The 25,952-nt window shown below is 41.3% G+C and overlaps 1 protein-coding gene across 2 annotated transcripts in view; it reads right to left on the minus strand.

Moving 5' to 3' along the window:
* Positions 1-25,952, minus strand: part of LOC128383306 (protein phosphatase 3 catalytic subunit alpha) — a 70,104-nt gene that overhangs the window by 35,397 nt on the left and 8,755 nt on the right. For both annotated transcript variants that reach the window (XM_053342919.1, XM_053342918.1), the window contains exon 2: positions 4,470-4,670. In XM_053342919.1, the coding sequence (XP_053198894.1) occupies positions 4,470-4,670 (201 nt within the window). The remainder of the gene's footprint in view (positions 1-4,469; positions 4,671-25,952) is intronic.

The raw sequence follows: 25,952 nt of genomic DNA on the forward strand, positions 1-25,952 counted from the left end.
ACAGCAGCACCGAGATAGGTCAACGTCTGATTTAAAGTTGGATTTTTAACAGCTGAACAATTTTTAAATATTTATAATTATTATGTGAACTACTGGTTCCCAATCTTTTTGCAAAGTAATGCCTATTAATTACCCCTCATCACATGTTGTACATGTCTACAAATCCTACGTAGTCCCCTTTTTAAGAGGCCTGACAAGATAAAACTCACCAGTAAGATATGAGGAGAAAAAATTATCATTTTGTGTGCAGAATATTTCCTGTTTAATCAGTTAATGACCCCTCCAGTTTATCTTGTGAGATCTTGAGAGGTTCCTGACTCCAATATTGGGAACCACTGGTGCAAATCATGTTGGTAAAATCTATTATATTCCGAGCAATACTGGATTTTCGAGCCTGGTGGAAATCAGTATCTGAGAAAAAAAAAGCAGATAATTATGGAGTATATCAGTCTATTAGTCATGGCTTTAGATACAATTTGCCTTCATCAGAGTCAAAACACCCCAAAACATTTGGTGAATTAAGCCTGATGTACTGGGGAGCTATGATTTATGTTTCAAATTTGATGTACAAGGAAGATTTAAGAAAAGTCAGAACAAAACAAACATATGTTTTGGAACAGAAATAGAGCTAGCTAATACATTAATATTATATAGATATTGAGATATAAAACTGATATCATCTTAAATTTGGGATATTCTGATATTTTTCCTGGGTTTAAAGGCTGAATTAAAGTGATTAAAATATTATTTGTTTTTACCCTGTTAGTCATTATATCCACATTACTGATGATTATTCATCAAAATCTCATTGTGTAAACATTTTGTGAAAGCACCAATAATCATCCCTACAACATTATATTATTATAAATATTGAGGTATTTGGTCAAACATGTAGTAATATTTGATTTTGCCCATATTGCCCAGCCCTAAAGAGATTTTTTTCTTTTTCTTTCATAACTTTGCAAACAAACACCTCTGTTTTATCTTTAAAGGAAAAAATACAAAGTATTAGTTATAAATATAGATATTTAGAGGTGATGGTCCTTCATTACAGAAACATAAGGTGCAGTGTCACCTCACCATCTAATGAAAAATATAAATTTGCTGAAATTAAATCGAAGTGTGGTAGTGTAATTTATAGATTCAACTCTGACATGGTCTAGCTAGAAGCAGGTGTATGAGCTGTGACAAAGCTTGCTGTTGCCTGGTGATGTGGCTGTGCGAGCTCTATTGATGGGTGACTTGTGCGAAGGCCATGGGAGCAGCTTGTACTCAGTGGCCTAAGCCAGCTCCGTTCGTCACGCACCCCTCCTTCCATGAAAACCCCACCTGCCATCTGGCCCAACCAGGAAGTGGCTATGTGAGTGTGAGAAGCACAGAGAGAGGGAGAGAATGATAGTAGTCATGTCACGGAGCTTTGCATCTATGATAAATATTTACATACTAATTTGCTGACCATGTGTCATGTTGCAATTGGGGGTGTGCTAATGGGAAGAGAGAGGCAGAGAAACAGACCCAGAGCAGGACACAGAATGATAAAACATGGCAGACAGAGGGACGAGGCCAGTGCTGAGAAAGAAAGTAATGTTTATAGAGAACAGTCTGTGAGTGAGCGTGCGTGAGAGGGAAACACAGCAGGAGCACGGGCACGCGCACAGGAGAAATCCTTGTTGAAAATGAGTACTGAGTGGGAGAGGGGTTGAGACAGGGGTGTTGAGTGGGAGGCAAAGAAGTGCTTCATTGCCACGCTGGTGTATACAAGTGCAAGCACGCGCACACACACACACACACACAGCTCTGCAGGATCCTCTGCCTGCACACAGAACAGAAGCAGTCCACTGTTTCTGTGTAAAACAACAAAAGGAAGGAGGTTCACTGGCCAATCCATCATTTTAGCTCTTATAAAAACTAAAATAACGACATGTTCGCTAGTGACACACTGGCTTCTCAGAATCTAAAAGACAATCTGATCACAGCGGAAGGTCAGTGTTAGAGCATGTTTACACACAAGAAAACCAGATTGTGATCCGCCTAAGGCAGGAAATCATGTGACATTTTTACATGTTGTTCTTTCAATAGTTTGATTAACTCCCTAATTTGTGCTATTTGGCATGGTTATCAGATCTCTCCCCTTCCCCATACCATATTTTCAGACCATATTTAAGGTAAGTTCATATCTTATATCAGAGCCACTGTCACTTTATTTTTTTTTCTCCTCTGAACTACTGCAGTCTCTGAGAAAGATCACAGCTTTTACTTATAGTGCATATGTGTTAAATGTGTACAAATAGTCAACTGTTTGGCTATGGAAATTAAATTATTTAGTGGTGTTTAGTTTATAGCTGGAGTGCAGAACTTTTGTCTCCCCCTGCTGGCAGTGAGAGGAACTACAAAACACTGTCAACACGTTTAAGTCATAGTCTCCACTGTAGCCTACACCTGTTGCAACTGTAGAATGGTGGATAAATTATTTTAAACATCACACAACCTTTGTGAAATAACTCATTTCAGCATCAGAACTTGATCCATTCAGTCCGATAACATTTGGAAAGTCTAGAAGAGCCCAACAATTCAATTATTTTATCTGTATTTAAGTTAGCAGAGAGCTAACCAGAAGTTAGCCTCTCAGCCGGAGGAAATCTCCAGTTTGCGCACTCAGGCAGACTTAGTATACATTCATATATACAAGTTCCTCAATGCAGGTTTAAACTGGAAGAGCAATGCAGTTTTGTTGAATTTCAGCCTGGGATAGAAATTAGTGGTCGTAAATACAATGGTGCACAGCTGCAAATGGTGACTTTCCTTCCTTTCATCCAGTGATACTTTGTCATGCTAATGTCATTAACCAGTCAAAAAACGTCTGAGTTAGTAAGCCAGTTAATAATAATAACATGACTGTCTAAAGTTTCATCAGAAATCTAGCTGTGTGTAACAGGACCTCTCTCGCAAACATGAACACAGAGGCAGCAAATATGGCTTCTGATTGTCCAACATGTTTGTACCTTTGAGTTTAGCTCTCCTAAACAGCTAGATAAGATATTCTCTTATCATAATGGCCTCTGTAAACACTGAGAGCCATGCTTTTGTTTAAAACTTGCATTCATGAATATAAGTGAGTGCGATGCCTGCCAAATATGAGCATAGTCCTCTATGGACTATATTTTGGGAATGGTCTTGTATTAGAAAATGATGGGTTGCCATAGATCCTTTGAGTGGGTCTCTGCCTCTGATTACAACAACATCAAAGAAGCCTCATCAGAAAGTCTAATGGAGGAACAGGGCACTTGACCAGGAAGAAAGACAACAATAGATGCACTGGGTCTGTGCATATGCATCAGTGAGCCTCCTACTACAGTATGTTGCTCCACAGAGGCAGGCATGAATGAGCTCAACTCCAGCTCCAGGGCGCTGTTAATAGAATAAGTGCTCGACTGTTAAAAAATTAAATCAATAAATAAATAAAATCGTGTGAAAAATTAGTTTCCACAAACAAATAGAAGAAAATGTTTCAGCTATTTATGCAGTTTGTTTTTGCATTCACACTTTTAAGAATGTTTGGTAGTGTTGCTTAAAGGAGGTAAATGTTTCTTGTTATCTTTTTCCAAGGTTAGCAGACATATTCGGAGTCAGCCGAGTTACTAAAAGAGCAACAGTTTGTTGAGCTTTTTGCTGTCAGAACAGTGTTTTAATGCAGCCAAGCAGCCAAGTGAGTGAGTGTCACCAAGCTTGTTAGTTTTGGCAAAATGGATGAACTAAACCTGTGTGTTTCTTAAAATACTCTGGTGTGGCTAGCTACATGGTCCCCACTCAGCCTAGAGGCATAATGACTCACTTAATTAAGAAAATTAAGTTTTCATGTAGCTTTACGAATGCAGTCCTCTCTTAAAAGAGCCCAGTATGTGTGTTTTCTATTCCAATACACATGTATCTGCTAGTATCCTAATACGTCAAGCAAACAGTTAGAGCTGCACAACTCGTTGTGTTATCGTTTCATGCAATTTTAATTGTGATGTGACTCATATAATGGCTCACTGGTGTACACTATGACAGGAAATGGCTGGGTTGTAAAGTTTTGGACGACCTTTCCCTTTCATGCCAGAGTATAGAGATGTTGCTTTAGTTTCTAAAAGTGGATCATCATCTCTCATGTGTTACGCTATAAAATAAAAAAACAAGTATTCATTCTTTATTTCATTCCTGAATTGTTGACTGTATTCTAAAGTAATAACTGGCAAATTTTTGCCATTTCGGAAATCAGATCACCAAATAAACCACAAACATGCTTAGGTGCAAATTGCAGTAAAATAATCAATAATCATATTACATTTGTAAAGGATTTTGAAGTGCACAAAGGATCATATTTCAGTGGTCTAACACCATAGTGTCACCTCTTACTAATTTTGACAAATACTAATTTGTCAGTGAAGACTTCTAGTGACTAACTCTATGTGCTACATTTGACTCCTGACCTGTCACAGGGGCTTCGATGTCCAGCAGGTTTTTCTCTGAACGCAGGATTGCGGCGCCCTCTCCTATGAGCCTCAGAGCCACCGTCTCCTCCACACGGCCTTCCTTGGTTAGGTGGGCTTTCAGCACGTCCACTTTAGGCTTCCCATCGCTGTCAAACACCTCTTTAGCCGTCAGCCGGTGACTAGGGGGAAACGGGACAGCTGCAGGGGTGAGGGGGGGGGGAAAAAAAAAAAGCATGATTACAGCTGATATACTTTCATAACACATTGTGCTTTAATATATTTTTCATTGACAAAAGGCTTATGAGGATACACAGTTAATTCCACATCACTGAGCAAATGGCATTTAAGCTGTTTGATTAGCAGGTACTTTGTACCTTCCAGGGGATCGACTCCCTGCAGGAGAGGGAGCTAAGTGTTCACTCCCATGATTCCAGCCCACCCTCTGAGACAATTTACCAGATTGCTGCTATGATCTGTGACTCATTCAATTTTTCAATATTTATAACAGACCCACACAGCTTTCTAGCTTGCTTGGCAATATTCACTGCAAACGGGAATACACTTTTAAAATGGCAATGTGTAAAAGTAGAAGGGAGTAAAAGTAAGTAGATGTCTGTTTACATTTCATGTATGCCTAAATAATGTGAGTATATTATCCTCCACTATTTAATATGTACGCGTCTCTTTATTCAAAACACACTTGATTTACTGTGACATGATTTAAAGAGAGACTGACGTGTATTTACTTATTTGTCACTCACAATTATTTAAAAGAGAAAAAAAGTATGAATATTTCTGAGAGTCTTGAAGGCATCATGGAAATTGGAATAACCAAGTCCACAACAAATCTCTGTTGCTGTCAATTTCAATAATTGGTGTGGCGTATAAAAGATAGCTTTTCACAGCAATTCAGTCTGTTCCAGCAATTTTGGATACAACCGATGCATTCAAAAGCCTGAATCCTGTTTGCATGCATTTTCATTTAAAAACAGTGAACTTTCCAATCTAATTACAGCATAAAAATAGATGGTGCCCATTTTTTTCCTATGCGAACATTTCCTTTTCACAAAACCCCTGATGAGCAAATTACTGACAGAAAAGGTACAAGAAGCAAATTAAAAAAAACATTCAATTTAGCAGCCTTAGTGTGTAAGACATGCTCTTCATAAACGTCCACTTGTAGACTTTGCACGTAGCACAAGGGTGTGACTAATGCACTAAGCCAGGAAGCCAATACTGTTGAGTCCTTCTTCCCAAACGTTACATCAGTGGTAATCAGACCTGCACTTTATCTGTGTCACACTGTGCTATGTGATATTTGGTGTCTCAACAGCAGTATTTAAAGCTTTCTAACAGGTGTATGTTGAAATTACAGGTTTACTGGTCCTGCAGAGTTAAATTCCGAATTGAATTTCTATAGCTTTACGATTCTAAATAAAACACCTAAGCCATCTGTAAAGTGGATAATTATTTTTGACACTTTCAGTAAAAATCACCATTTATATAGCAAGGTATATGGCACTGGTGTTCATTTAATTTCAACTTTAAAGAAAATTTCCTCAAGTCAAGGTCTGGAAAACCATAATGATTGAGTATCATACTGTAGTTCTATCAACATCTGCATGTAGTCAACAACTGACAATAAATAAAGTACATTTTAATAATATTTCAACAATATTGTCAGTTTTCACATTTAATTGTCTCGTTGTAGCGCTTCACTGGTTTTGACTGCCTGTGGGAAGAATGAACATGTATGAGTCAGTCCATTCTTGATTAAAAGCTGTTTTCATTGTCTACTTTTCTCTTTTTAGAGCAAGCCATGTTAAATTACTTTTCTCTGACTCGCTTATTTCTCCGACTGTTGTCTCTGGTCTTGTCTCTCCCCAGTGTGTGTGTATATGTGTGTGTTTGTGTGTGTCACACTCGAGTTGCAATGCTTTTCAGAATGCACAGATTTGATTGGCTGAGGAGTATCATGTGAGTTAGAACACAGGCGACTGGTCTGGGAGTTTCCTGGGCTGGTAAGCCAGTTCCGTAAAGGCAAGAAAAGCTCTGTCAAAACTGAATCATTCTCAATGATTTATCAGTTATAGATCCAGGATGGCGTCTGGACCTGGACCATCGTCTGCCCATTAGTCTCCTAGGCTATATGGGAACAAAGATATTGTTCCCATCTGACAATGTTTTGCTCCTTCCCTCTTGTTTTAATGCTCTGTAATGTTCTACATCTTAAAGAAATTCATTTAGTTCCTTCTATATGCCAAAACATTAATATAGGACAACTGGCAATGTCAATACAAAGTACCTATACCACAGCTCTTCATCTGAAAAACAACCACCACCATCAATTGTAAGTCTGCAACACTGATGACCAAAATTACTAATAACTTTTCTTTTCACACAAACTTTATTGAGGCCAAACACCTCATGTCAAATACTCAATATCAGCCTAATGTCTCAGCTCAAGGATCTGGGACATTCAGAAATCCCCATCTGAGATAGGATTACCCATGGCCCCAGGTTGGCCTCCCCTGAGCACCTGCTGTGCAACTCTAGCCCCAGTGCAGGGCCTTAGGGCTTCTGACTTATACAACCACACCACGCTGGCCCCTTGAGATGTTGGAAACATACAGTATGAATACTGTCGTGAATTATTATGAACTTGTTTGGGGGTGTCCAGCTAAACAGAAAAGTGGATCTCTGCTGACGATGAATCAGGGATGTGCTTTTAATGGAGCACTGTCATAATAATCCCATGTGGTCAGATATCTCACCTGTAAATGTGAATAACTGACAGATAAGAGCAGAGAATAAAGTACTTACACTACTAAATTAATCATTACTCCTTATTATCACTTTACCTTCATGAATCTGAACTTTGTGAGACTACATCAAGTCATTTTCATTTATCTTAAACCTTCAAATTACATGTTTTTCTGTTTTATGTAAAGCACATTGAATTGCCATTGTGTATGAAATGCGCTATATAAATAAAACTGCCTTAATAAAGAATATGTTTTGTTTGTGTGGAAAAGTAGCTGGTGGTGAACCCACTCTAAATAAAACCCACTCACTATAAAAGGTTGCATGCAAATCACCTGAGGGTAAAACCATTTAGTTTCATTGTGAAGAACCAATATCTAATGCTTATAATGGTTGTTTGATTATGTTTCGACGAACTCCAATCATTGTTTGTCAGAGCTATTAAAATATCACCACAGCTTGCTGAATATGGGCATCCACAAGCGATGGGAAGGTCAGCCTTTGAGTTGACTATATAGCAATTTTGTAGAGGATGGGTGTTCCCAAAAACACTACAGCAATTGGTTGGTAACATCAGAGAAGCTTTTGGACGCTGATCGAGCCACATCTGCTCCTACTGAGGTGACATAACCCGTTCTAAAATTCAAAACGTTGAAGAATAACATTATTCTTTAATAGAAATAACCCACGTGAAAGCTGTGGTAGTTGGCGCACTGGCAGCCTCTCAACTCATCAACCTTCCATTTCCTACAGTCATGACAATGGAAACACTGTGAACTTTCCCCTTGTGGAATTTCTAACAGCCCTCTTATTAACAAGAGTAACACCCACCTCTGCCAAAACATTACATGGCACATTGTAATGGTAGGTTCTACAGTCTAACGAAAAAAAAAAGGCGTTTCTCCCATGACAAAAATTAAAAAAGTCCTGTGCTAAGGAAAAAAAACAAAATGCGGATTAACAACTCCATCAAGGAGGACAAATGATCAGACTGCTACTTGTGTTCTGTTATTTGAGCAAGAAAAATAAATGGTGGTGTCGAATACTGCAGTAAATAATGCGCCACATCTTTCCAGTCGTTGCAGTAATTAACCATTTCAATATGAGCTACTGACAGTCGGAAAAAAAAAGAAGAAAAATCTCACCATCTTTTTTCCATTACCACCCCCCCCCCCCCCCCCAAAAAAAAAAACAGAATCAGGCTATTCCCACACAGCAGTTGTTGATTGTTGACAATAATCCCATGCATCTATCCATCTATCCAGAGCTTTATGGCTGTGAGAGCATAAACTGACCCCGAGGCTGTCTGCCTGAAACTCAAGTCTGACTCAAAAATGGTCTCCATTAGCTGGTTGCTTTTACCTTCATTAATTTGACCATTTCTCTGCGCCCCCCGCCCTCCCCTCTTCTTATGTAACCGGGAAATTGCATGAGAGCGTGAGAGAAAAATGATGAGAGAGTGTAAGAGGGTCAGAGAGGAATTAAAAAGAGACAAAAAAAAATAGAGTCTGATTTAATTTTTAGTGATAATTTGTCTCAGGTTCGCGTTGTAATTTCAAGCTGCGAATTAAAGCCATCCATCAGCCATTATGTTTAAAGACTAACAGGCCGCAAAACCTGAGTGTCTGGGGGGCGTGCAAAATAAACCTTTAAGTTGATTTAATAAAAGTACACTAACCATTGTTGGTCAGCACAGTTTCTAGCAATATTCCCTCTATAGTCTTAGGTCTTCAACTCACAAAGCCATAGATCAAACGCAGCTGCAGCTTTGTTCATGCAGCAAATGTAAAAGGAATAATTATGCCCGAGTACAGCAGACATTCAGGTGTGATCCTGGAGAGACCTGCTACACCGGGGTGCAGTGCGTCTGAAACTGTCGAGAAGAAAAAACAGGCAGCTTGAAATGTTCAGGTTGGTGTAGTTCAGAGCTAATGCGATCTCTCTGAGGAATGAGACAGCGGGTGGTGGGCAGTCGTATGGCGCTGGACAGATCAGCTTAATTGGAGAAAGCGAGACGGGCTGTGGCAGAGCTCACCAAGCGGCCGCTGGCTTCATTTAGCGAAGAACACCGAGTGCAAATGTGAGTCTGACCCAATCTGTCGTGATCAGACGTCTACAATTCCTGTACATCATCTTTCTTTCTTCCCAGCCCTGTCAGCTGTCTGAAACATGTGAGCTCATTCTTACATTACAAACAGAATCCACAACTGTTCAGCCACATGCACTGATATTCAGGAGAGGGATTGGCAACTGAGCAAATATAACTTCCAAACTAAAAGATGTTGTGTACTTGTTTAAGTATATAGCATCAGAAATTGCTCATGGATTGAAATAATACATCTCCACCCATGTAATACGGCCTTACAGTCAATATCTAACTAGTACCCCTACTGACACCAATGGTGCAATGTTGTTTCATCAACTGCACTGCAATATCTATGGTAAACATTGACTGCCTGCCCTAGACAACCATGAAGAGCAAGCTATTTGACAGGATGAAAAAACAATCAGTCGGCATTGTGCTCACTGGGTTGGGATTGAGACCAATGAGTGGGCATTGATAAAATAAATGAATTCTTTTAAAGGACCAGTGTATACGATTTAGTGCCATCTAGTGGTGATGTTGCAGATTACAACCAACTAAATATACCCCTCCCCTCACCATCCTAAAGCATGTAGGAGAACCTGAAAAACATGAAAGGCCCTTGCTGGAGCTAGTGTTTGGTTTGTCCATTTTGGGCTACTGTAGAAACATGACAGTGCAACATGGAAAGGCTCCTTGGAAGAGGACCCACTCTCTATGTAGATATAAAGGGCTCATTGTAAGGTAATAACAATACAACACTTCTATTTTTCAGCTGATAATACACTAATGAAAACATAATATTCAATTTCAGCTAATATTTCTGATAATAGAACCCTTTAAATCTTATAAATGTGCCATTTAGGACTATACAAATATAATCAGACTGCTTGGCAAGAAGCCTTAATCCTGCGATGCAGAGCGTCTTTCCATCAGATGCCAAATTGACCCCAAGAAATTGCTGACAACGCATGATGTGGCGGGGAGCCCAGGCGAAGTGTGGCCGAGACTCAGGTTGTCACTGCCCTCGTCAAACCCTCCACCCCCTGTCCCCCTTCCACCAGACAGGCCACCACACCAGCAATTTTCCTCCCCTAAGACTCAGCACGACCAGTGGAAATCTCAGCAGGACCAACAGGGAGCTGAGGCAGAACAAAAGACTTCAGAACTATGTGTGAGAGCAACAAAGGTCAGTTCAGTCAAAGCATAGAATACCAGAAGTAATTTGACTGCATGGTCAGACGTTATTATGCAAAAGGCAGCGCAGTGTCTGATCTGAAGCGTGATACGGATCTATAACTCTGCTTCCTTAGTCGTAACAAAATAGCAGTCACTATTCCCTTGATCCATTTGCCTTTTCGAATGATGATGTTCTCTGTGCTCTTTATCCTGAGGCAAGGTAAGTGGTTGGCAAGCAAGATCTCTGTGTAATGAATCAAGTGGAAACTCCCTATCTGATCAAATGGCACACAAATACAATACAAAGTGAGACAGAACAACAAGTGGAGTGGCACGCAGCGCTATTTGTTCGCAACATATAGAGAAAAGGAGGATGTATATCTACAAGCACATTAACAAATGTGTGATAATGTTTCAGAGTGACACTGAAATGTAGCTGCACATCAGAATATATTGAGCCTCCAGCTCGTTTAAAAAAAAAAAAAAGCAATTGCACTCAGACTTTTTTTTTTCCAGTTGAAAGCCTTTTAGTGATGAAGCATTTACTGTGTGTGCTGTATGTGCGGAGGACGACTGCCAAAGGTTGGAATAGGGCACCAAGAGTGTGCAACTCACTCTCTGCTGACAGTCAGAGTTTGTTAATTAAATAATGTAACAACACTGAATTACAGCGGGATATGTTTACGAGTCCAGGATGAGCAGAATGCACGAGCTTCTGTAGGCGGTAGGAAACAAAGCACATTAGGGATCCACTGATTGCATTTCTTTTGGCTGATTCCCATTGCCGATTTTTTTTAAAAGCCTGACCTGCCGACACAGATTCCAGCCAATACCAATTTTCGTCGTGTAATCAATAGCCTAAAATAAAAAAACAGATTAATGAATTTAAATTTAGAAAAATGCAGTTGTTCTTCGATAAACATCTAATGGTCTGCACATAAAACACTGAGCACCGGCTCCCATCTGAGCTGATCAGGCATAAAATCGTCCAGTTTCAATGGGTGGCCAATCGATCACTGCACCGTTAAAAGACATAATGCACATCAGAAAGCGCCTCTACTTCAAATGTCATCTGGCAGCAGCTTCATTGCTTCATTATTTCACTTACACATAGTCTATTCCGCAGCTGATTACCTGACATGCATAATGCAGAAGATTGAGATCATATGGCTATCTAATCCGACAAAGAAAGAGCTGCAGCCGCTGAACCATGTAGTACATTATATTCACCAGGTGATAAATTATTTGCAATATGGTCTACCTCACACACTGGATACACCAGCACAGCATCTATATGTAAGGTCTGAAATTGGCGTCTCAGTTTTTGAGCAACTCCGCCTCCCTCTGCAGCCCATGTAGAAATCCCATAACGCTGTCAATCAATAATTTACGAGTCAGAACGCCTTGGAAATGCATTCCCTACATACAATTAACACAGTATAAATTCATGTTGCACAATGGCACCCACCGTCCACAGTACAAATGCTTTTATTATAATACAGCAGGATTAAAACAATATTCAAGAGGGGACTTATGGCTGCCAGCTTAATTTAAGAAGATTCTTAAAACAAAGAAATCATAAAACAGAAACTGACGGTAAACTAATCCTACAAAATACCCTCAATCCATTTAATGATTTTCTATTTTGAACAAAACTGCTCAGAGTCGGCATAGAATACTTCATTTTTAATATTTAGGATGATTCAGAAAAGCAATTTTGTGTACGTTAATAGATGGAAAAAGAGCCCTTTTAAATTGATTCTGAACTCAATGAGCGAGTGTCTGGACGATAAATGGGAAAAGCCATTTCTAGAATGTGCAGATTTTCTTGCCAAAATGTGGCGGGCGCTTTATTGCACACTTTATATTGCTGGATGATTGTGCGAAAGCCAAGTGTTAACAAGCTGGATTCTATCACTGAGCTAATGCAGCGGCACAGCTGAATCCATACACCTGGTATTTGCAATGCGACTCTGGTTTTTAATATCATGTCATACGAAGACGTATTAGAATTAAAATGAACCTATAGAACATACAAGGCTTCCCATCTGGCCACCGTAGGCACACCACAGAGGGCCTGCAGGCTTTAGGACTAATGGTGAAAAGGTCACTTGGAAATTGGTGTGAACCTCTCTACCATGCATTAGTGGGGATAGAAGTCTGCCCTGAACGAAACGCTTAGCAGAGTGTAGCTTTGAAGCTCAGTGCTTTTGAGTCTGCCGATTATATCTGTGTGCAGTATGGGAATGGAGTGATTACCTCTGTGGTCGAGGCAGCGAGGAGAGCAGAGCCAACAACAACACTCACCTTCCCAGAGACAGACGGAAAGAGAGAGAGAAAGAGAAAGAGAAGAGAAAGAGAAGAGAAAGAGCCAGCATCAAAGGAAATAAAAATGTAAAAGGGGACTGAGCAGAACTGTCGACAGACTCAGGGGGTCTGCATCAAAGACAGATATCGTGCCATGAAGGCAAGTAATGTTATCGAGCCCAGCAGGTATCAAGGATAACATACCTAATCATTTGGGCACACAAAGGATCAACCTTGAATTAATAAGTTGTACTCTTGTGCTACTTAATTTGCTCCCTGTAATTAATAATTCATGCTCTAAAATTACTAAATTGAGACCTTCAATTGCTCAGTTCATTCCTTTAAATTAAATTAAATTAATTAAAATGAATAGCAAACCAATTTAATTTATTGTAGTAGTAGGAACAGAACTTGTAATTTGAATATGATTTTAGTTGGTGAGGTCAGATGAACACAGTGAGCTCCTGTATTGTTTGTGTGACACCTGGAGGGATTCACAGGTTGTTTTAAAGTAATGATAACTAATTGATCACTGTCACTGATGTAAACTGACCTGCTGGACTGACGGACTTCAGCTGATCAATATTGAACTTTTAACTAACTTCATCTCAGCTGGGACCGTACTGTGTAAAACGTGTCCAGCTGGTTACTATCAGACTCACTTCAGCCTGCTGTTTGACTGGCAATGCTCTGTGCACTCCTCTGCTTTGTGTGGTTAGTTTTTTCCTCCCCGACAGTGACTCAGAATGTGAGTGAAAGTGAGATGAATTTACCACAATGTGAACGTTCAATGTCATGATCGATTAATCATAGTCACAGGAGCAGAATGGGATCCTGACGTGACCTGTGCACATGAGTACACTGTGTGTAGAACTCTGCTCTGCTTTGTGGGGAAGAACATTTGTGGATATAATTTATGATTTAAATCAATTAATAATTATGTGTTGTTGTTTTTTTAATTACTTGCGGTAGTCCATATAAGTCCAATAAACACATCTATTCTGATTACACTACATAACTTTCTAACCTCCAACTTTCATTATTTCACAAATAAGTAAAACATAAGTAAAGCAAGTACAAATTGCATGCTTGAAAAATAAGTAAAATGTCTCTGACAGCTCATTTTCTACAATGGTGTTTGTAGAGCAGTTCACTTCTTTAGTCTGTGACCTGTAGCCACTGTCATAATTAATTGCAGCTCTAATGACCAGAGCTGTCATTAGACGCTACCGGTGAACTATTACTGAACTTTAAAGAGACACTGACCATCATGCTCTGCTGCAGCGATAGAAGCTTTTACATTGCATCAACAAACAGGAGAGATATTACATAGAAATGAGTAAAAAGGGGTTGCCAGGGAAACAGCGCTGTAGAGTCCCAGTCTTAATCCCAGTCTCAGTCTCTTGCAGTCTCAGGTTCTTGCAACACTGTCAGCACTCACAGCAAGAAGGTGCTGGGTTCAAACCCCGACCTGTTCTGGTGTCCTCACATCATCAAAGACACGTATGTTAGGGTTAATACTGCTGTCAGTACCCCGGACCAAGGTACTGGCAAAGAACTAGAGTTGGTTTGCCCGTTGCTCCTACTGAGTGTTTTTATAAAATGGGTCTAATGCGGACAATGTATGCGAGTGCTGAGAAATTACAAATCTTAATCTTTCATCCATCAAAACACTGGTTATGAAATGAGTTGCCAGTTGCATGTTACGTTATGCTTGTTTGATCCAAGGCTAGACATCTGCACAAATCATGCACATACCACTATTATGTGCTTGTGATACATTCACTATTATGGTGCTTTTGACAGCTGTTCACTGCAATAACATGTGTTGCAGTCTGCACAGAGGGTCCCATCAAATGACAGTAATCCAGGGATCCGCATTATTAAGATAGACAGGTCGTACACTAAACAAGCCAACAATACACCCAAGATCTGCATCTGTCCTGCCGTAGCTGTCAGGGTTATCAAAGACCATCAAGCTCTGACAGGAAATAGCCTATAGGGGTGTTTTAGAGACCCAGGCGACAGCAATGTGAGAGTGAGTGACAAGCAAACGTTAATCCTGCTGTTGGCTCAACAGATTTTAGATGAGAAATGTAGAAAGTGTTGGCAGTAGCAGGTGATGAAAATGCACCACTGCTCAGACAGCACTCTGACTAAGTCCCTGATTAATTAGTGAGGTTAGGGCTGAAGCGTGGGAGGTTGGTGTGGGTGAATTGAGGGATGGATGAATGTATGCATGCATGTAAGGATGGATAGAAGGTGGGTGGTGGGTGGGCACTTTTTAAAGGATGTCCCTACATTGGTTTTCTGGTGGTGGTGGTGGTGGTGATTGGGCGTGCAGTGAGCCATCATTGTAGTAGCCAATCAATGACACAGTGAGAGGCCGGCAGGGACCAGGATCACAGCTGGCAAAAGCTGGGGTGGGGGAGGGGCATGAGTCAGGGAGAGCAAAGGATCAGTCAATGAAATAAAAATGCATCACGAGTCGGGATGAAAAAAAAAAACAGTACGCTGGCGAAAGAGCATCTGTCAGTCCATCAGAAACGATCCACTTCCTGCCACATCTCTGCACATTTACCACAGAATTTGTAGTCGACAGAAAATGACATGACAAGCCCTGACTACAGACAGTCAAGTCAGTTCAATGTCCAGACTGTCATATTAGATATTGACTCCATTAAAAACCTTGAACTTTGCTTCTAAAATTACATAAACAAAAAATAGCAGCCTTTAGCCTTTAGCACTCCGCAATATGGATGGATTTTGTTCAATGCAGAAATGGAAGATTCAAACGGTAAGGCACAAAGTCAAGACAATATAATGATAAATGTAGGAAAAGATAAGAATCATGTAGGTTTTTGTAGGGCAGCCCACTACATGTTGATTATCTGAGTCATTCGAATCGCTGCAGAGAGCTGTGATGGAAATGGAGGGCAGGGCGATGCTGTGTGGCCCGACTCATGTGTTGGCTGCTGTGACGCTCTCAGCTGAGTGCTAAATGCTAGCAAAGTCAGCTAAACTACTTTTGAACCAGACACTGGCACGGCTTCTTACTGTCGTCGTACTGCGTGATCAGCAGGATGGCTCAAAGCTCATTGTGGGCTGCCAGGCAGGGGAGACGCTCTGCAGTGCATTAGGATTTTATTACTGAACTATGACCAAGAGGCGCACTTTTTAAGTCTGTCACTGTGTCAACCTGATGTTTTCACATCACAAATTTCACTATGTGTTATTTTATGTATAACTATACAAGCTGAGTCAGGAGGCTGCACTGTGGCGTACCTAAGCAACGGCTATGAATAAAATGTTTCTCATAATCACAGGTGAGGTGTAGTGAAAAAATAGACATCAGTTATAATATTGTGTGTATCAAGAAAAATGGCCTAAACTGGTGACACAGAGAATTGACAAGAAAAATGTTGACTTAGGCAGCACCTGATATTTTATCAAAATGCCCTCTTGGTAAAAGCATGCTGCTGAAAAATACATACATTTTTTTCCCCCATTATTTCTATACTAAGCATAAAAGCAAAACTCATCATACAGCTCTAGAAGACCAAATATGCTATCACGCTGATGATAAATGAAGACTTTGATGAATTTGAATGAGATGGGATGGCATTTTTATATCGATAGAACCAAAGCTGAAAGGAATCAATAGGGCAGACTGTGACTGGTATGACACTAATGGTTGTTTTTATCAACAAGTGGTGGTCGAAAGATGTTTTTCCAATTTACCTTTGGCATAAGACTTACCTGAAACCTGTTCAAGAAACTGTAACTAAATGTTAGACATACACAGAAAGGTATTAAAAAGACACGGTTTCCTCTAAAATTAAACTAGGCGTTTATTCAGTACAAGCGAAGAGCAACACAGGTCAGAGGAACCTTAAAAATTTAACAGGACAACAATCTCAAATAATTTAGACATGTCGGTTCTAACTACTATGAAGTCAGACTAAACATACTTATGAGTGAAGTACTATAGGCTCTTACGAGTTGGGGCAACGCTGTGTGTGAAATGTTAAGAGCCAACAAGCCGGCACAAAAAAGGTAAATGTCTCAATGTAAAACACCTCGCAGATTTCCAGGTTTGCAGAGACGTTAACACCCTGTGGCATTTCCTCTGAAAGCCACTCTGACAGGCCCTGAAGAAGACATTCCCTGCTAGCTTTGCCTTGCTGAGGCCTGCCCCCCTCCCCTCTTCTTCCTCCTCCACAATGCCGTGACACAGGATTAGCTTTCATTAGAGAAGGCGCTGTAATCAGCTTTGGAGCATAGCAGAGACGGAACAATGGAAGAGGCTGAAAGGATCTGGAAGACAGGGTGCTATGGGTGCATGCTCGGCTATGTGCGAGCTATTCCTTCAAATGGAACCTGTGGCACGAAACAGCGAGGCGGCTTCACGACCACACTGATCTGCATATCCTCCAGTGTTATGTACTATGCCTGAAATACTGCTATCGTGACAAATACAGCAGAAACGCTGCATTAATTAATTGTGTCACTTATCATTTTAGGGCACACCAAGCCGACGGCCGTCGTTTTGCATTTATGGGCAACAAACCCGAATAGTTTTACTGTGTACTCTGTGCTGTCGCCACTTGCCAGAACTTATTGGCAATCAGCAGTTGGCGAGAGAAGGAGCCATCTCATTAGCTGTTCGGCCCCCGTTAATCTGTGATTTCACCCATTTAGTTGAGCTCCTGATTTTTGACCTTTCCTTTTCTTTATCCACAAGTTAAAAGACCACAAGCTGACTACACCATTGCCAACACGACACCACAAGCCAACTAAAGCAAAGCAAAACGTTGTAGTGCAACTTTATATTGTCCATTTGTATCATCAGCATTTGACGTATGGTGTAATACTGATGTTTAAAACAGATTTATAGTGTCATGAAAAGGTTAGGCTGGTTTATTTTTGTTAAGTCTCTGCGTCAGGTTTTTTGGGTTACAAATACAGACTACAGACTACATATTTCCTCTCATACAGTCATGTCCACCACAGAATAACTGTGGTGGACATGAAGTATTACACAGAGACAACTGATCATAACTGTAAAGTGTCAATCGGGCTATCCATTCGGCCTGTCCTATCCTACGTCAAGCCAATTGAGATGAACATGGTATCTCTTCCTGGGGAATTTGAGGCCACACATTCAACATTTTCTTCAGACGCTTAACAGAAAGGTCAGGTAGCTGTAGGAAGGGACTGGTGGCCATATTTGGATTCCAGTCTGGACAAAAACCTGGCCTAGCACGTGCACAGAACCACCTTTGTGTGAGTCCTCCACTACTCTCCATCATGCTGTCAACTGGCGCTTGTATTGGGAAGGACTGACGACACGGGTCTATCGGGAACATATGTCCCCACTAACCCTGGAGAGCTCCACCAGTGCCTGGGCTGCCACTTACTTTACAAAGCATTCTTGTTGATGGCTGGTTCTTTGAGTGTGTAGTGACATGCAGACGGGTGACTGGACAAGATAAAGATACACTGTATGCACTTCAGCTAAGGGCGCAGTTGTCACAAAACCAGAAGTTTGACTTCTTCTACTAAGTTTAACATGTGAAACCCAATACTATAATGATACTATGTCAGACAAGTAAATGTGACCACAAATAACTGGCTAGCTGTGCAGCAGCTTTTGCAGTGCTTTCATACGTTGGTCTGTCAGAAATGTTCAGTTCTATATTTTGCACCTGGGACGAGTATTTTCAAGAATTTAGGGTCACGAGATGGTGAGCATTTTGGTAAAAGCTGAATGTTTTATCTGTTTCACTGACTGCAATAGTCCTTCCTTGGTGGGGTTCAGGGACGTCTGGGAGTCCTTGAGATAATTCCAGGGGGTCCCCAGCAAAAAGGGGAATAATTCATTTTCACAATGACAGAATAAGTGACTATTTTTTTGGAATGGGTTTCATACACTTTTTGTAATAAAATATGTAAAAGCAGAGCTCTTATCACAGCCAGGACAAAAACTTATCAGATTGGGATCATGGTTTAATTTGTGCCAGTTAAAGGGTTCTTGCTGTGAGAAGGTATGAGAACCATCCTTTAGATATGACACTAAAGAGCCATATAATTCCCTATAATAACAAAGTAATCCACAGCTGTGTGACCTGCACCATGATGTCTTTCAGAGCATACAAACACCATAAACACACCTGTCACCTGCCCAGCACGGTTCTTCTGAACCGTAGACGCTGTGGCGCCAGCTCCACCTTATTTTTACACACACAGCACTGCACAGATATGCTAACGATGCTAGCCATGCCAACTAGCTGATAGCCACTGTGCAGGGCTGGTAAAATGGATCTGTTGCATCTCTTTGTATCTGCAGTGTCGGAGCCTCCATGTGAGACACTTGGAGGCTTTGGTCAGTATGTGTGGTTTTAAAACTCATTTCGGAGCTGTGCTCATTCTCAGTCCTGCTGAGATTACATTTCACTGGGGGCAGCGCTCACTTTCTCGATTGTACCAACATAATTTGGTCACTGGTTCAAATTTTCATCCTCATTTTCATACCAAACCTTAAGTTGTACTACCATATCTTAAATCCAAAATTAGAAATCTACACAGACAATAATTACACAACTCCTGACACTGACAATACATTGTAATCTAATGTGACACAATATGGTATGTAAATCAATAGGAAAACGTTGATACGATCCAGGAATTCCGACTGACTTTAGTGTTTTCTGTACTCATTCACAGCTTGCCTCTGAGATAATATGCCTCAACAGGCGTGATCGCACCTCCCAAGGAGGGCTCGTTGGCAGCAGAGATGTTGGCATTTCTAGAATGCAATTACTAGACGCATACAGAGGGGATGAGGCCAGTCTATATTTGCACCCACACTTGGTAAACGGAGCATACCAGACCTGAAGCTGACCCAAATAAAACACTGCCTGAACTGTAGATAACATTCCTCATTGTTAATTAACCTCCCCGCCCCTCCCCGCTTACTCCTCACCGCTGGGAAGGTTACCTGCTTGCTTTGAAAGTGAGTACTGCTCGGTCACTATCACAATGCTCTGTGAACTGGGGCAAACCCTCCCAACTATACAAGAATAGCTCCATCACATATGTGAAATGGCATTCCTCCAAGCTGTGTCAAAAGAACAAGGGTGGGTCAGAGGTGGCAAATTTCTGTGTTCTAAATAAATAAACACACAAATTACTATTACAATTCGAGTATAACGAGACACTTAATATTGTAACGAACATTTTTGTGGGACGAAGTGTTTGTGTGCAAGGTATCCATGGCTTAGTTTTCATCTCTGGCAGACTGACTGAAATTTTTCAGAGGACAGGTGGTGAGGCAATGGGATGGCGCAGCCAGCCACCTCCTCCCACCTCTTGCCAAGGCAACACAGCCCCTAAGAGTCCCCTTCCTTTGCCATCGCTTCCTTTTCCCCTTGCCCACGCCCACCTCTCAGGCCCATCTCAGTATCTAGGCCATGACTGCGTGGGTGTGGTGGGTTCTCCTGCCAGCAGGGGCACCTGACTGCCAAGAAAAAAAGCAACAAAAAAAAAAAAGCAAGGGAGGGCAACAAAGGAATTACTTCTCTAAAGACCAAAGGAATTCTGAGTCAGCAAGGGATATAACTCCACACCAACCTCTCACATACACACACATGCACACTCATCTAGTCTCGCCATTCCCGGCCCCCCAAAGGAGCTCTATATTTCAGGAGAAGCTGTGACGGAGCCCCTGAAGTAGCTGCTATTATGCAACCCTTCTGGGCTAAAAATGACTGTAAAGTAAATCATCCTTCTCTACTGCCAGCCTGACCTCCATATTGCAGAGAAAGCACTTTCAAAATTCACTAGCAGAGTATTATGCTGAAGGCACCATCTGTGTAGGCTTTACTAGCAGCCGTGAGATTAAAGGCAGTTAAAGCATCATATTCGAAAGCCATCTACGCAGTCAGTGTCCAATCAGAAAATGGGAAGCGTAAGTGAGGGCCAGGGCCATAATAAACTCTAGGTGCTGCTGGGTAAAGCAGTAGTGGGCTGACCAGGTCGTGGCCCTGATTCCTTCAGGCCAAGCATGCCTGTTGCAAGGGTCGTGTGTCCTTGACAATCAGGTCAGTGAGTAAATTCAGGACTAATCGAGGGACACTTGACAGCTTGACGGCCTGAAGGGAGTCTCGACTTCTGCTGTGGTCAAAAGCTTCCTAAAGGTCCTCGGCCGGCTGTGCATGTACATCTTTTTATATCTACAGACCAGATACTGTAACTTTAATTCTTCACTTTTGTAAACTTTCAAAGACATTCTCACTTGGTATGTTCCCCTGCAGTCAAAACTATCCTTGGTTCAAGTTTGGATCTCACATTTGCTTTCAAGTCACAGACTTAAGCATCTAATCTTGTGAAAAACAAATACTGCTCTTCCAAAAAAAGAATTTCCGGACCCCGAAGACTCTTCCAACCATCTATTCAAAAAATGTTCTTGTGTTGTAAAAATCAAAAGCAAGGACATATGCCACTTCTGGCAACCCGAATAAGAAACATAATCACATCCTGGGGACAACTTTTATGTCAAACAGCAACCATCCTTGTTTGGATTATGAATCAGTGGCATGACTTATAAATATTATGTTAATTGTACAACGGACAGAACATGTTTTCATCCAAATGGTAAGATGAGTCTTTGAGGATAGTGCAAATACCTTCAGAAGAAGAAGAAGTGCTGTTAAATGACATTCTATGTGTGTTTTTCAGAGATTGCTGGTTAATTACACAACAAAACAGATACTTAGCTCGGTGACTCAAATGTCATCTCAATACATGACGGGTTCAAACTGAGCTATTCACGGCAACATGAAGATAAAAAAATTGCAAGCCTTATATAACAAGAGTGACCATGCAGGATCGAGTTGCAATGAACAATTTAATTTTTTTCTAAATTCACCAAGTCCTTAAAACTGTTTAATTCACTAAATGCATAAATGCAAACAGAGACACAAAAGCATACAGTGCCATATACCCTGGTTGCTTCTCAGCACACTATATTTACTTTCATCTAAAGCAAATAGGCTTCATAAAGACATCCCATGCAGCATTGCAGCTTAATACTGTGGAACTGGGTAGCTCCATACGCCATCTGTTAGGCTGAGAAGACGTCCCTCTTAACTGCTGGATACAAAACACACAGTACTCAACAAATGTTTAACACAGCTTACGACTATTGACTGACAACAGTACTGTCATGCAGTGTTGAAAATAACCATGAATTTTTGTCTTGTGGAGGGGGGGAAATGCTAAATTGATTTCCCTGTCCCAATTGCTACCCAAGCGCTGGCTTAAAATCACTCAGAGATACACTATCTGCCCGCCGACCGGCTGATTTGTACCTCGATTTGGCCGTGCCCATGGCTTGCCACATTCCTCCAGGGGGATCGGATTACGTTCTATACAGGGAGACAGGCCTGAAGCATTATGGGTGTTTTTTGGTCTTACAACATGGGTCTGACACAGTTGAGCTGCCGAGTGAGCGAGCGAGTGTGTAAAAGGGAAGGGGAAGAAACGCTGGATGAATGGCAGATTGTGGCCTAGAGGAAGCGCTGTAGTCATTGTTGAAAGCAGGGATGGCAGCACAACCACTTCTAAAACTGAACACAGGAAGAAGAAATATGTTTTTGGAGGGTGGCTGGAATACATGACAGGGAGACAGAAAATAGTTGAGACAATGAAAAAAAAAATATGTGGCCTCGTACAGTGTGTCTCACTTTTTTTTCTTTACAGGACAGAAGAAAAGACAGTGCTGACAGAAGGAACTGTGGCGCCCCAGTAGAAAAGCTGTCAAAGATATTGTACTCTTTAGTATTCTTGAGACAGACATACCCAAACTTGTGTTCACAGCAGTAACCATGTGTCAGTAAGCTCCTGTGTCTCTCAACAACCTTGCCGGTTTTTGTGGGGGCTGGGCCACTATTAAAGGCTCGCATGATATAGCGAAGCAACAAACAAGCTGCCAGAGAACATGACAGCTAGCAAGCATGTGTTTGTGTGTGTGGGACTGGGGTGTGACAAAAGCATTAATTACCAACAATGGACCACATCTTGGGCTCATGAGTTCACACAGTATGGAGGTTAGCTTGTTGAAACAACACATCTCCCACGGTTTCGTGATTTAGTTTTGCGGCAAGTGAAACAGAAACGAAAACTAAACTCAAGGCGGATTTATGGTAGGCCGCACCACACTTTTGTGATGAGTTTTCAACGTCTCCCGACACTTTCTTTTCAAGTCATGCAACGAGAGAATTTTGTCAGTCGTGGACACGGTCGTACTGTGTTATGCAATGTATTTGGATAGTGTCACGAACATCGCCATGGAGACTGTAGTTTTCAATTAACTTACTTAATGTTATTTTGGTCTGTAACTTGTAAAGTCCATGTTAAATTATTTTAATCAGACTGAAACCTTTTCCCCCGAATAAATTGCATAAATTGAAAAGGTCACATGACTCTTATCAACAGTAATGAGCGGCCTTCCATAAATTAGCCTTTAGTGGGATGGGAGGTTCCTTGTACTTCCTTGAGTTTGAGTCTACATTCTTCAAACTCATCACTGCACAAATATGTAAAACAAACGTGTAGGAACACCTTTTCACAACGATGACAGCTGACCACCACAGTCTACTAAGAAACAGGATCTCTTTGTGTACAATCAATAAAGCAAAATGCAACCGTTCATAAGCTGCAGGCCCGTTTGACAGTAAAAAGATGTGTGAGTCTATGGGCCCACCCTGTAGTCCTAATGGTCCAGTTCTGATAGGGAGGGGGGCGACATTAAAGCTTTAATGATTGGTTATCGTAATGTATGACTCCCCGGTGGTGTTTGGACAGGCACAAAAATCAATTGGAGCCATGGGACACACTTACCTCCACCACAATCTGGCTAACGGAGGTGCACTGTGAGCTCAGACTGATGGGATATCAGTTTGCACCATGATGATCATGCTTGCCTCAGCCTGGAAACTGTGAAGGCCAACTCCAAGTCAGCTTTATTTCCAGGGGGGTTGTGACTGTCTGCTGGAACCCAGTGCTGCTGGCAGGCTGGTCCACCGTTGACAGGTTTTAGTGTAAATTAAATCTAACTTGAAACGAGATGAACTGACCTTGCAATAACTAACAGAATACACCCACTGAAAATAATTGTGCTGACTGCCAGTATCAAAGTTTCACCTGGTGCCCTGATTCAACTGACAAAACAGCAAGGGCAGGGGAACAAATACATGCCACCTCTACCTTATGTCTACCCCCCACCTCCAGACCAACACACTCACACACACACCTCAGTCACGACTCTGGCTCTGGTCAGCCTCTGCAGAGTGTGTTTTGAGTGAGTGGGCCAGGCAGCGGCCCTCTTTCCTCCCCTCCGCACGTGGGCGGGAGTGACTGAGTGGCCTGCCATCATCAGCTCTGGGGCAAACTTAACCCCTCTTCTGCCTGGTCGTCTCATGACATATTTTTAGAATACCAGGAGCAGTTCTTAATTCATAGGGCCCCCCAAAAGAAAAAAAAAGGACGTAAGCCGAGCCAAATGAGCTTGATATATCTGGTAATTCCTAAATGAGATCCTCATTTCTAAAAGTCTAATGAAAAAAAACAATAATAATATGTGGATGAAAACATGTCGACCAACATCAGGAATTACTGTCATGTCTCCTCACATGAATGCCGTTCTCACAAAACAACATCCTGTCAGGTCAATTATAGAACAAGCTGACATCCAATGACAGATTCTCTCCCCCCACCTCCTACAGGAGACCAAGATAACCATGTGGAATAAGAGGGTTCATTTTCAGCCAGGTGGTCTATAATTAACGTGCGTGAATGAGGGTAAATAAACCTTGGGGCCTCGACTCACCTCCAGCTGTATTTGTATAGCTGGAGTTTTTCTCTTGTCCGCACACACTGGGCGCTTTAGCCAGTTAGCTAACAGCACCTGAAAGCAAGGACCCCCGCCCCACACCCTTTATGGGAGGTTGTCATTTGGTGCAGCAGGATTAACAGTGAGTGAGCAGAGGGAAAAACAACGTGCCATATAATACACTTATTCACTCATCGGTAATTAGGGCTTTCCTCAATTAAGCTATTTTTTGTTCATATTTGCTTAATGGACCTGAGACATAAAATAAAAAATGCATGCTGTTAAAAGGCTCCACATAGAACCTGAAAATAGACTTTGCACAGCGCAGCACAGCATGTGGTGAAAACAAAAGGTATGTGTTATGTTATATGTATTCAAAAATAAATAAATAATAAATAAATAAAATCACATTATCCATTGCAGCCAGATAAAAACAACCATCTCAGCAGTTCCCCATTGTCACTTTTAAAGAAGTTAATGAAGTATATCCATATGACTTGATTAAAAGTATTGATTTAATTAAAAAGGAGTCTATATACAACATCACCTCTCTATTCCCTTCAAATAAGATCTGCTCAGTGTTGGGATTCATTTCTGGAGCTGAAATGAAGAAGTGGTATATAAAAAGGTGAGTACATTTGGTTAACCTCACGCTGCATTCTGAATTCTGTTCTTCTCATCAAGGTGCAAACAACACACATGACATTCAATATGAGTCCCGCGCCTGCTTCACTTCTGGGGGTCTCCTGGTTTATGGTGAAAAAGGTACGAGTGCTGAAATTTGCCCTGAAAAATGCCATCACTTGGCCAGTCGCTGTGTGATGCCATGTTGGCGGATGCTGGTCCCGGTTGCCTATGCATCAGTAATCGGCCAAAACTAAATCCTGCCAAAAAAACAAAAACAAAAACCCTGCACAGTAACGCAGCATGACACCCTGAATATAACCGTGAATTCTGGGAGAAATTAGGCACTGGCCTGACAGCTGACAGGTTTTACTTCAATGATTCGACAACTGAAATGAGACAATTAGGCTTTGCTGGCTGTCACTCCCAGAATTCACTCCACGAGGTGCAATGGTTTAACCGCATATTTGCCTTCTGAACTCATTCTGTAAACCAGCGTCACTGTCTCTGTTTGGGGTGCGCTAACATAAAAAAAGACATAGCAGTCATAACATAACAAACTCCCTCATATAGCGAAGGGTTTGGCTCTGCCTGTTCAGCCATAAAGCTAGATTAAAGTGTAGAGGTTGTA

The sequence above is a fragment of the Scomber japonicus genome, chromosome 22, assembly GCF_027409825.1.
Source record: "Scomber japonicus isolate fScoJap1 chromosome 22, fScoJap1.pri, whole genome shotgun sequence".
Lineage (NCBI taxonomy): Eukaryota > Metazoa > Chordata > Actinopteri > Scombriformes > Scombridae > Scomber > Scomber japonicus.